General features: G+C 51.8%; 2 protein-coding genes across 2 annotated transcripts in view; one reads left to right on the plus strand and one right to left on the minus strand.

Moving 5' to 3' along the window:
- Positions 1–41: 41 nt before the first annotated feature.
- Positions 42–9,949, plus strand: LOC119887979. The gene is made up of 13 exons (XM_038698483.1): positions 42–277; positions 357–481; positions 538–620; positions 1,547–1,624; positions 1,703–1,864; positions 3,081–3,227; positions 3,302–3,538; positions 3,649–3,786; positions 4,436–4,682; positions 8,385–8,660; positions 8,826–9,053; positions 9,129–9,260; positions 9,542–9,949. The coding sequence occupies exons 1-13, from the start codon at positions 63–65 to the stop codon at positions 9,895–9,897; spliced, it is 2,424 nt and encodes an 807-aa protein (XP_038554411.1). The 5' UTR covers positions 42–62; the 3' UTR covers positions 9,898–9,949.
- Positions 9,950–10,285: 336 nt separating this feature from the next.
- The window catches only part of LOC119887980 (bifunctional peptidase and (3S)-lysyl hydroxylase Jmjd7-like), a 3,308-nt gene continuing 1,093 nt past the window's right edge, over positions 10,286–12,500 (minus strand). Inside the window, exons 2-4 of the mRNA XM_038698484.1 lie at positions 12,112–12,296; positions 11,891–12,029; positions 10,286–10,429 (exon numbers count right to left, since the gene is read on the minus strand). Coding sequence (XP_038554412.1) covers positions 10,301–10,429; positions 11,891–12,029; positions 12,112–12,296 — 453 coding nt within the window. The 3' untranslated portion in view covers positions 10,286–10,300. The remainder of the gene's footprint in view (positions 10,430–11,890; positions 12,030–12,111; positions 12,297–12,500) is intronic.

Raw genomic sequence — 12,500 nt, forward strand, 5'->3', positions numbered from 1 at the left:
TAATGACTATATATTGATGCAGTACTTGATGCAGTAATGACTATATATTGATGCAGTAACAAATGTTTCTGCAGCGTAAAGAGATGGTGAACGATCTGGACGGTCCGTTCAGGAAGACCTTCAGCCCTGAGAACCTGTCCGCGTTCAGCTGGGATAAGACTACTTCCTGGGCCGAGGAGAAGGCCCCCCTGACTGTGGCCTGTCTCAGGTCCATGTTCCCCCCCGCCAAGAAGATCCAGAAACAGATCGTGAACTACAGCCCAGGGAACAAACCCCGGTGGGTTCTGTGTGGCGTTCTTTAGGTTCCTACAAGGCTCTCTCGGTTCCTTCGGGATCCTAAATCTGTGCTGTTCCAGGCGGATGTCGGACGAGGAGGCGAAGCAGATGCTGGACCGGAGGATCGGCCTCCTGCTCTCGGTGCCGCTGTACACCAGCACCCTCAGGGCCTGCTTCCTCCAGACGCCTTCAGCGTGGAGATGCTGCGACACCGCTGCCCCGTCAAAGTCTTCGCATCATGAACGGCCTCGCATCTCGCAGTCCAAAACCACCGCCATGGTCCACGCCAAGAAGCTCGCCGGGAGCACGGCAGGCAGGTGAAGCAGTGGAGGGACGAGATCCAGGTGAGGAGCCAAGTCCTCCTTCTTCTTGTGTCTCAGCATTCGTGGTTTGTTGATGTGTTTTTGTTTCAGAACGGGTCGAGCTGCTGATTTTTATAGTTAGATCTACTTCAGAACACCTGACAGAAGGTCAGCCAGTCAGACCGGTCTTGGTGTCTGACTTGATCGAGTAAATTTGTTTTCAACCTGCCGGTGAGTAAGGTAACAGATATCTCCATGAAACCTTAATTACTCTCAATAAGACCATATTTATTTGCATTACACGTTTTCTGAAATCTTATGTTTAAATAAGCAAATGAGGCAGTATCTCATTAAATATGCGCAAATTTGCATCTATTTTAAGAGCTGAACTCTCAACTAAGTCAGGTTCAAATGATGCTTTTATTTTGTTGACACATTAGACTCAAATGATTTTGCTGAGGGAGCCTGGATATCTGTCGACAGGCAGGAAAAACGATTTCGCCATGTTCCTGGGAATAAAATGTTCCATATTTCAGGTGTGGATGATAATGAACCAAAGCCTCTTTGTGCGTCACAACATGTCAGTGTTTATTTTCTTCTTAGATGACAGGGTTGAGAAGAAATTAATTGCACAAACTAAATATTTAACCGGGGTTTTAAATGCAAAAATATTCAGCTAAGCCAAAGATCCAAGTCTCTCTGGGCATGAACACATCAGAGTATGAGGGCAGGCGGCGCTCTCTGTTACAGCCTCTGAAGAATGGAAGCTGCGAGAAGCAAATACTTTTGGCGAATAGACGATCACTACGACTTTAGCCGGTCTGCAGATTTTCTCAGGTTGTTGTTCTCTGTTGTTATTTGACTTGATGTGGATCTTCGCTGAAGGAAGACATGTCGGTGCATCGTGATAAACCCTGCGTCTGCCCGCGCCGTCTCGCCTCAGAGAGGAAATTCTTCTTCTCTTTCAGATGACGAGAAAGACGCAGTACTGCAGCGTCGACTCCGGGAAGGCGGCGGCTTACACCTTCACCTGGGGGAACGTTCGGGTAAGAACGCCTGTGGCTGAACACCTCTTCGCAGAAGCTGTTGTCTCTGAATGAAGACAGAACGTCTCTGTGCCGCAGGTGCCGTCCGTGTCCCGGTCCGACTCGGCGGAACGAGGCTACGGCTTCGCGACGTGGGCGTTTCGCTTCGCTCATCGAGTTCGGATTAACTTCCGTAACCTGCACGGACCTCCGGCGAAAGCAGCGGACGTGTCTCCGTCCAGCATCCTGCCGTCCAAACAGGTGCGCGCACTTTAAAAGGAGCCAATCGGAGAGCTGTTTTCTAACAGGGACGGTTCATGATCTGTAGAAGTGAGTATGAAACAGCACGCAGGAACATCAGCTCCTCCTGGACGCCACCGCGTGTAGTTTAAATATCCGGATGTCCGGTGTGCGTACAGGACAGAGCTGACTGACACGCAGCTAGTTAACGTCGCACTCGTTAATCTGTATTACAGCTTTTATACATCCAGAGAACTTCTACAGACGCCAGACCAGGCGTCTCATGGCGGCCCGGAAACAATACGCTGATGATGTCACTGATCATCAATACAGAATTTAGGCAAATAAATATTAAAGTCATCGTGACGGATCAGAAAACTCAGTTCATGTGAAACGACCCAAAGAGCCTCCTCTTCCTCCTCCTCTTCCTCCTCCTGCTGCTCCTCTTCTTCCTCCTGCTGCTGCTCCTCCTCTTCCTCCTCTTCTTCCTCCTGCTGCTCCTCTTCTTCCTCCTGCTGCTGCTCCTCCTCTTCCTCCTCTTCTTCCTCCTCCTCCTCTTCTTCCTCCTGCTGCTCCTCCTCTTCCTCCTGCTGCTCCTCCTCTTCCTCCTGCTGCTCCTCCTCTTCTTCCTCCTCCTCCTCTTCCTCCTGCTGCTCCTCCTCTTCCTCCTCTTCTTCTCCTGCTGCTCCTTTTCCTCCTGCTGCTCCTCCTCTTCCTCCTCTTCTTCCTCCTCCTCCTCTTCTTCCTCCTGCTGCTCCTCCTCTTCCTCCTCCTCTTCCTCCTCCTCCTCCTCCTCTTCCTCCTCCTCTTCCTCCTCCTCCTCTTCCTCCTCCTGCTGCTCCTCTTCCTCCTGCTGCTCCTCCTCTTCCTCCTCCTCCTCCTTTTCCTCCTGCTGCTGCTCCTCTTCCTCTTCCTCCTCCTCCTCTTCTTCCTCCTGCTGCTCCTCCTCTTCCTCCTCCTCCTCCTTTTCCTCCTGCTGCTCCTCTTCCTCTTCCTCCTCCTCTTCCTCTTCCTCCTGCTGCTCCTCCCCCCCTCTTCCTCTTCCTCCTGCTGCTCCTCCCCCCCTCTTCCTCTTCCTCCTGCTGCTCCTCCTCCTTTCCTCCTGCTGCTCCTCCTCCTCCTCCTCCTCTTCCTCCTCCTCCTCCCGCTCCTCCTGCTGCTCCTCCTCTTCCTCCTCCTCTTCCTCCTCCTGCTCCTCCCCCCTCCTCCTCCTCTTCTTCTTCCTCCTCCTCCTCAGACGTACGAGTCGCTGCGGCGGCGAATGAAAACCTTAGTGATGCGAATCATCGCCGACAGCCTGACGGCCCTGAAGGGCCCCAGAGGACGAGTGGCGAGACACATTCCTCACGTCTACTCCGAGCTGATGAAGGCGCCGAGCACCACGGTGAGTCCGGCCCGTCTGAAGAGTCCCATGAATACCAGGAAGGTGTGAACAGCGGAGCTGTTGTCCCCCCTCAGGTGAGTCTGGGTGCAGCGATCCCAAACTCCACGGAGGAGTCTGTCGGCGCCGCCTACGGCCTGACAGACTACATCCCCGTGGTCTCCGGGAAGCCGTACCACATCCTGTACTGCGGGGACGTCCTCAGCCCGGACGGGACCGAGCGCCGCGAAGATCCCGACCCGAAGCCCGACCTGAAGTTTGATGGACTCGTAGAAGCACCGCAGGAGTTTCAGAAGGAACACCTGTTCCACGAGGTGAGGAGCACGCCAGCGACTATTTGTTTGATGTTTGTGAAAATGATTACAGGAAGTTCATCAGCTGCTCCAGCTGAAAACACTTTGATCCAGTGATGATGTGTTTTCAGGACATGATGAAGATGCTTCTCAGCGAGAAAAGTGAGAACGCTCGAGGAACCCTTCATCACATCACCTCCCTGTTTCACTTCAAGACGTTCAACAGCACCGCCAAAGACTACTTCCTCAACATCTGGGACTTCATTACGGTAAAACTCCTGAAGTCAGGTGACCTACCGAGCCTGCGTGTCGCTCATGATCCCGTTCTGTACATATTCATGTTCCCACAGGAAGAACCCTCTCGTGTCGTCGTCGGTCAAAAAAGTTTCAGCTCAACTAAAATTTACATTGATGAAATTAAAACTGGTCTAACAGCTACTTGTCAGACTGTCCTGAGGGGGAACGCAGAACACGAAGTGAGGGTTTCGCACGGCGCGATTACGTACAAACTCAACGCAAAGACGCGAGTGAGAAAATTCACGTGAAATGTTCAGAGAAAAGGAAGAGAGGAAGTTAAACTAGCTGTAAGATCAGGAAATATGAGTCTGTTTTACTGTGAAACACGTTCAAACCAAACTCCATTCAGAAAAGAAGCATTTTAAAAGCTGTGTGCTTGTCATCTGGCAGACCTGACAGAGCAGGAAGTCACATGTTCGTGACGTCGTTAGTTCAGCATCTGTTTATTGAAACTAAATCACAGCTAAATGTTTATTTCGGGTTCTTCCGGCTGCAGTAAACCGGATTAGGGCAGAAGTCCAGCGGTCCTTCACGACCAACATGAAGCTAAAAATTCACGCTGACATTTTTCCGTTTCGCCGTGACATTCTGCTTCCTGAAGTACGTGTTTATATTTGACAGTTTGTGACGACGGCGTACGTGACTCTGTTCGCTGTGACGGACTGCGGTCTGGACTCTGTGGACCAGAGACCCTCAGATTACCCCTCTCAGGTCTCCGCTCAGATGGACTGGCTAAGCGGGCTGGCTCACAGACTGCTGGATCTGGTGTGGATGCCTCCATCTCAGGAGGACATCAACGCCGCCGCCGCCGCTGCAGGTCGCTGCGACGGAGAGAAGAAAATATCCCCCTTCTGTTACTGTAAAGAAGGTAAAAGGCCGGACAGGCGAGGGTTCACGTGACTGTCTTTAACTCGTCTCCGTCTGTCTTTAACTCCTCCTGTCTCCGTCTGTCTTTAACTCGTCTCCGTCTGTCTTTAACAACGTCTGTCTTTAACTCCTCCTGTCTCCGTCTGTCTTTAACAACGTCTGTCTTTAACTCCTCCTGTCTCCGTCTGTCTTTAACAACGTCTGTCTTTAACTCCTCCTGTCTCAGTCTGTCTTTAACTCCTCCTGTCTCCGTCTGTCTTTAACTCGTCTCCGTCTGTCTTTAACAACGTCTGTCTTTAACTCCTCCTGTCTCCGTCTGTCTTTAACTCGTCTCAGTCTGTCTTTAACTCCTCCTGTCTCCGTCTGTCTTTAACTCGTCTCAGTCTGTCTTTAACTCCTCCTGTCTCCGTCTGTCTTTAACTCCTCCTGTCTCCGTCTGTCTTTAACTCCTCCTGTCTCCGTCTGTCTTTAACTCGTCTCCGTCTGTCTTTAACTCCTCCTGTCTCCGTCTGTCTTTAACTCGTCTCCATCTGTCTTTAACAACGTCTGTCTTTAACTCCTCCTGTCTCCGTCTGTCTTTAACTCGTCTCAGTCTGTCTTTAACTCCTCCTGTCTCCGTCTGTCTTTAACTCGTCTCAGTCTGTCTTTAACTCCTCCTGTCTCCGTCTGTCTTTAACTCGTCTCAGTCTGTCTTTAACTCGTCTCAGTCTGTCTTTAACTCCTCCTGTCTCTGTCTGTCTTTAACTCGTCTCCGTCTGTCTTTAACTCATCTCCGTCTGTCTTTAACTCCTCCTGTCTCCGTCTGTCTTTAACTCATCTCCGTCTGTCTTTAACTCCTCCTGTCTCCGTCTGTCTTTAACTCGTCTCCGTCTGTCTTTAACTCGTCTCCGTCTGTCTTTAACTCCTCCTGTCTCCGTCTGTCTTTAACTCATCTCCGTCTGTCTTTAACTCCTCCTGTCTCCGTCTGTCTTTAACTCGTCTCCGTCTGTCTTTAACAACGTCTGTCTTTAACTCCTCCTGTCTCCGTCTGTCTTTAACTCGTCTCCGTCTGTCTTTAACAACGTCTGTCTTTAACTCCTCCTGTCTCCGTCTGTCTTTAACTCGTCTCAGTCTGTCTTTAACTCCGTCTGTCTTTAACTCCTCCTGTCTCCGTCTGTCTTTAACTCGTCTCCGTCTGTCTTTAACTCCTCCTGTCTCCGTCTGTCTTCAACTCGTCTCCGTCTGTCTTTAACTCCTCCTGTCTCCGTCTGTCTTTAACTCCGTCCGTCTCTGTCTGTCTTTAAGTCCGTCTGTCTTTAACTCATCCGTCCGTCTTTAACTCCGTCCATCTGTCTTTAACTCGTCTCCGTCCGTCTTTAACTCCGTCCGTCTGTCTTTAACTCGTCTCCGTCCGTCTTTAACTCCGTCCGTCTCCGTCCGTCTTTAACTCGTCTCCGTCCGTCTTTAACTCCGTCTGTCTTTAACTCCGTCCGTCTCCGTCTGTCTTTAACTCCTCCTGTCTCCGTCTGTCTTTAACTCGTCTCCGTCTGTCTTTAACTCCTACTGTCTCCGTCTGTCTTTAACTCCTCCTGTCTCCGTCTGTCTTCAACTCGTCTCCGTCTGTCTTTAACTCCTCCTGTCTCCGTCTGTCTTTAACTCGTCTCCGTCCGTCTTTAACTCCGTCCGTCTCCGTCCGTCTTTAACTCGTCTCCGTCCGTCTTTAACTCCGTCTGTCTTTAACTCCGTCCGTCTCCGTCTGTCTTTAACTCCTCCTGTCTCCGTCTGTCTTTAACTCGTCTCCGTCTGTCTTTAACTCCTCCTGTCTCCGTCTGTCTTTAACTCCTCCTGTCTCCGTCTGTCTTCAACTCGTCTCCGTCTGTCTTTAACTCCTCCTGTCTCCGTCTGTCTTCAACTCGTCTCCGTCTGTCTTTAACTCCTCCTGTCTCCGTCTGTCTTTAACTCCGTCCGTCTCTGTCTGTCTTTAAGTCCGTCTGTCTTCAACTCGTCTCCGTCCGTCTTTAACTCCGTCCGTCTGTCTTTAACTCGTCTCCGTCTGTCTTTAACTCCTCCTGTCTCCGTCTGTCTTTAACTCTCTCCGTCTGTCTTTAACTCCTCCTGTCTCCGTCTGTCTTTAACTCGTCTCCGTCTGTCTTTAACTCCTCCTGTCTCCGTCTGTCTTCAACTCGTCTCCGTCTGTCTTTAACTCCTCCTGTCTCCGTCTGTCTTTAACTCCGTCCGTCTCTGTCTGTCTTTAAGTCCGTCTGTCTTCAACTCGTCTCCGTCCGTCTTTAACTCCGTCCGTCTGTCTTTAACTCCTCCTGTCTCCGTCTGTCTTTAACTCGTCTCCGTGTGTCTTTAACTCCTCCTGTCTCCGTCTGTCTTTAACTCGTCTCCGTGTGTCTTTAACTCCTCCTGTCTCCGTCTGTCTTTAACTCGTCTCCGTGTGTCTTTAACTCCTCCTGTCTCCGTCTGTCTTTAACTCATCTCCGTGTGTCTTTAACTCCTCCTGTCTCCGTCTGTCTTTAACTCGTCTCCGTCTGTCTTTAACAACGTCTGTCTTTAACTCCTCCTGTCTCCGTCTGTCTTTAACTCGTCTCAGTCTGTCTTTAACTCCGTCTGTCTTTAACTCCTCCTGTCTCCGTCTGTCTTTAACTCCTCCTGTCTCCGTCTGTCTTCAACTCGTCTCCGTCTGTCTTTAACTCCTCCTGTCTCCGTCTGTCTTTAACTCCGTCTGTCTTTAACTCATCTCCGTCCGTCTTTAACTCCGTCCGTCTGTCTTTAACTCGTCTCCGTCCGTCTTTAACTCCGTCCGTCTGTCTTTAACTCGTCTCCGTCCGTCTTTAACTCCGTCCGTCTCCGTCCGTCTTTAACTCGTCTCCGTCCGTCTTTAACTCCGTCTGTCTTTAACTCCGTCCGTCTCCGTCTGTCTTTAACTCCTCCTGTCTCCGTCTGTCTTTAACTCGTCTCCGTCTGTCTTTAACTCCTCCTGTCTCCGTCTGTCTTCAACTCGTCTCCGTCTGTCTTTAACTCCTCCTGTCTCCGTCTGTCTTTAACTCGTCTCCGTCCGTCTTTAACTCCGTCCGTCTCCGTCCGTCTTTAACTCGTCTCCGTCCGTCTTTAACTCCGTCTGTCTTTAACTCCGTCCGTCTCCGTCTGTCTTTAACTCCTCCTGTCTCCGTCTGTCTTTAACTCGTCTCCGTCTGTCTTTAACTCCTCCTGTCTCCGTCTGTCTTTAACTCCTCCTGTCTCCGTCTGTCTTTAACTCCTCCTGTCTCCGTCTGTCTTCAACTCGTCTCCGTCTGTCTTTAACTCCTCCTGTCTCCGTCTGTCTTTAACTCCGTCCGTCTCTGTCTGTCTTTAAGTCCGTCCGTCTTCAACTCGTCTCCGTCCGTCTTTAACTCCGTCCGTCTGTCTTTAACTCGTCTCCGTGTGTCTTTAACTCCTCCTGTCTCCGTCTGTCTTAACTCGTCTCCGTGTGTCTTTAACTCCTCCTGTCTCCGTCTGTCTTTAACTCGTCTCCGTGTGTCTTTAACTCCTCCTGTCTCCGTCTGTCTTTAACTCATCTCCGTCTGTCTTTAACTCGTCTCAGTCTGTCTTTAACTCATCTCCGTCTGTCTTTAACTCATCTCCGTCTGTCTTTAACTCCTCCTGTCTCCGTCTGTCTTTAACTCCGCCTGTCTCCGTCTGTCTTTAACTCCGCCTGTCTCCGTCTGTCTCCTCTCAGAGAAAGCAGGTGAGCAGCTGGTTCGGTGCTGCAGTAATCTGTGTCCAGGGATCTGGTTCCATGAGAGCTGTGCTCGAGCTCAGACCCTCTCTGACCCGCATGAGGACTGGTTCTGCGGTCCGGGTTGCAGCGCAGACGGGACCTACGTGTACTGTCACTGTAAGGAGCGGAGGGGGGGGCAGATGGTCCAGTGCGGCCGGACGGACAAGTGCAGGAGACACGAGTGGTACCACCGAGACTGTCTGACCGCGGCCCAGCGGAGCGGCGCCGAGCAGAGTGAGACGCTCAGCCGCACACGAGAGCGAGCGAAACGCTAAGGCGCTGAGTTAGCTGTACAACTAAATGTAGATGTAGAGTAATGCAGTACAAGTACGCAGCGTTAACGGTCTGGTTCTGTTCCGAAGGACCAGACTGATGGTTTTTGGTGGTTTTATGTTCCAGCTCCGTGGTTCTGCTCAGAGTCCTGCTCCATGGCGGAGGACGGCGAGGACTTCCTGTTTAACTACACGAGGGCGGTGGTGTGGGAGGGGCTCTACCACATGGCCAGGCGGGACGCCATCCAGGAGGGGGACGGAGACGCCATGGCGGACTTCTGGAGGATGGACCTGGTTCTGCTGTGGAACAGAGAACACCTGCAGCTCTTCAACAGCAGCCACCACATGATCACAGGTACGGCGCCAACAAGCGTGTCATTCACGTGGGGAGGAGCTAATGGCTGTTGTCATGGTTACCGTGTGTGAACAGGGATGGAGGGGTTCTACCCGGAGCGCGTCAGGCAGGACCTGAAGTGGAACCGAGTGTTGAACCTTCAGGGAACATCTGGAGGGAACATCAGCCCGGACCTGCTCACAGAGCTGCTGATCAGCGAGTCCAAAGGTGATTCACACACCTGCACGTCTGCTCAGCCAATCAGGTGGAAGGAGGATTCAGATCCTTCACTGATGGAAAAGTAGGAAAACCACAGTACTCAAAGTACTCAAAGTACTCGCCGTGGGTCCAGTATATGATTCAGCAGACGGTCCTTGACACAACGTTATATTAGGAGATTATGTCCCTCAGGAGTCTGAATCAGAGAGTTCTGGTCTTGAGTGAAGCAGATTTAGTCCTGAGAATGTCCATGAATCCCCTCGTGTCTAACGAAGGCTTCCTGTCCGCAGGTGGGATCGAGTTCGGTAAAGGCAGCTTCACGAAGCAGCAGGTGGAGCAGAGCGCCCAGCTGGCCGGCGCTCAGGCCAAAGACCTGGACCGGATCTTCTTCACTCGGGGAAACCCTCTGAACCTGTCCGCGTACCTGTCGCGCCTCACGTCCTCGTCCCGCGGGAGGACGGCGGACGTGTCCAAGTTCGTGGAGGAGTTTAAGAAGGACGAGCTGTTCGACTTCAAACCGGGAAGAAGACACCAGGGCTTCAACAAGTTCAGCTACCAGCAGAGAGTCAGGACCCCCAAGAGGATGGGGAGGAGCCTGAGGGCCCTGTCTGAGGAGCTGGACCGCCGGAGAGACCAGATCCTCTGAGAGCGACGAGTCACGTGACATCAGCGATGCCACTTCTGTAGATGAACTAACGCATTTAGCTTGTTTATTCCTTTTCTCTGCTAATGTCCACTAATCTGTTTAGAAATAAGAGGTTCTCAGTAAAGACGAGGCGTCCCCTCTTTCTGTCACGTGTCTTTTATGTGTGTCGTCGTTTCAGCAAAGTGCTTCTCTGTCTGCTGCAATAAAACCACGTTCGGTTTGAGCTGCAGCTGAAGAGACGAACTTTGTTTTTTAACCTTTATTCGAGAACAACGGCGAGCTGGTCGACATGCAGAACAAGTAGCTTCACGTGAAGGACGAAGACGAGCACCAGGTGGAGAAAAGGTCAGTAGATAATGAAACGTGTCACGCTGAGGTCAGTGGGCCTGTACCAAAGAAAAGCTCACGTGAACTCACCGAGTGCGGCGCTCATCCAGGAGACGTGAGGCTCCACGTCGTCCGTCAGCTCGGGAAGCTCATCGAGCAGGTTAGAGCACTGCTTCTGGACGTAGAGGACCCCACGCTGCTGCACCTGGGGGGGGACAGAGGACGGGTACAGACAGAGGACAGGTAGAGACAGGACAGGTAGAGACTCAGAGGACAGGTACAGACAGGACAGGTAGAGACTCAGAGGACGGGTAGAGACACAGAGGACGGGTAGAGACAGGTGAGGTAGAGACAGAGGACAGGTAGAGACTCAGAGGACGGGTAGAGACAGGACAGGTAGAGACACAGAGGACGGGTAGAGACTCAGAGGACGGGTAGACAGGTGAGGTAGAGACAGAGGACAGGTAGAGAAAGGTGAGGTAGAGACAGAGAGGACAGGTAGAGACTCAGGACGGGTAGAGACAGGACGGGTAGAGACTCAGAGGACGGGTAGAGACTCAGAGGACGGGTAGAGACAGGTGAGGTAGAGACAGAGGACAGGTAGAGACAGTGAGTAGAGACAGAGAGGACAGGTAGAGACTCAGGACGGGTAGAGACAGGACAGGTAGAGACTCAGAGGACAGGTAGAGACAGGACAGGTAGAGACAGGTGAGGTAGAGACTCAGAGGACGGGTAGACAGGACAGGTAGAGACTCAGGACAGGTAGAGACTCAGAGGACGGGTAGAGACAGGACAGGTAGAACAGGACAGGTAGAGACTCAGGACAGGTAGAGACAGGACAGGTAGAGACTCAGAGGACAGGTAGAGACTCAGAGGACGGATAGTGACAGGTGAGTAGAGACTCAGAGGACAGGTAGAGACAGGTGAGGTAGAGACTCAGAGGACAGGTAGAGACAGGACAGGTAGAGACTCAGAGGACAGGTAGAGACAGGACAGGTAGAGACTCAGAGGACAGGTAGAGACTCAGAGGACGGATAGTGACAGGACAGGTAGAGACTCAGAGACAGGTAGAGACAGGTGAGGTAGAGACTCAGGACAGATAGAGACACAGAGGACGGATATGACAGGACAGGTAGAGACTCAGAGGACAGGTAGAGACAGGTGAGGTAAGACTCAGAGGACGGGTAGAGACTCAGGACGGGTAGAGACTCAGAGGACAGGTAGAGACAGGTGAGGTAGAGACTCAGGACAGATAGAGACACGAGGACGGATAGTGACAGGACAGGTAGAGACTCAGAGGACAGGTAGAGACAGGTGAGTAGAGACTCAGAGGACGGGTAGAGACTCAGAGGACAGGTAGAGACAGGACAGGTAGAGACTCAGAGGACAGGTAGAGACAGGACGGATAGAAACTCAGAGGACAGGTAGAGACAGGTGAGGTAGAGACTCAGAGGACAGGTAAGACTCAGAGGACAGGTAGATTTGAGGCTTTTCCGTCCTGCTCTGATCAATCATGTGATCAATGATGTCAGGATCTAAACACTCTGGTCCTGTATCAGGCTCATGTGTACTGAGTACTGTATGTACACAGTAAGCAGTAGTACTCTGTAATACTCTATAGTACTCTGTAGTACTCGGTAGTACTCAGTAGTCTGGTTCCTCTCACCTTCCCCTCGATGACGTCGAGCACAGAAGAAAAAGTCATCCGTCGCTCCTCCGGCATCACGAAGCGATCGCCGCTCACGGCGTCGGCGTAGCCGTTGAGGGTCACCGCCACGCTGATGACCTTTGACCCCACCTTCTCCCTGCAGACAGGAAGCGCCCTGAGCGTCACGGACTACAGAAGAAGAAGAAGAGTGCGGGTGAGGGTGGGCGGGGCTTCCTCACCTCAGGTACTCTGGAGTCCACCTGGACAGAGCCGGCCAATGGTTGAAGGCATTGCGGATGACGCAGGGCTTGTTAGGACCAATCCAGTCGCGGTAGAACTGCAGCGGGTCAGGTGGCTCCTCCAGGTACGGCACTGATTGGTTCAGATACAGATCTGAAAGGTCATCAATAAACAAGCGCTCTGATCAGCTGACTCAGCAGATCGCAAACAGCCAGGTAGTACCAGCTAGTACCATCAGGTAGTACCAGCTAGTACCATCAGGTAGTACCAGCTAGTACCATCAGGTAGTACCAGCTAGTATCAGGTAGTACCATCAGGTAGTACCAGCTAGTATCAGCTAGTACCATCAGGTAGTACCAGCTAGTACCATCAGGTAGTACCATCAGGT

This window comes from Micropterus salmoides, unplaced genomic scaffold (assembly GCF_014851395.1).
Source record: "Micropterus salmoides isolate LMB-PRFRI ecotype aquatic unplaced genomic scaffold, ASM1485139v1 Ms_hic_scaffold_4603, whole genome shotgun sequence".
Taxonomy (NCBI): Eukaryota; Metazoa; Chordata; class Actinopteri; order Centrarchiformes; family Centrarchidae; genus Micropterus; species Micropterus salmoides.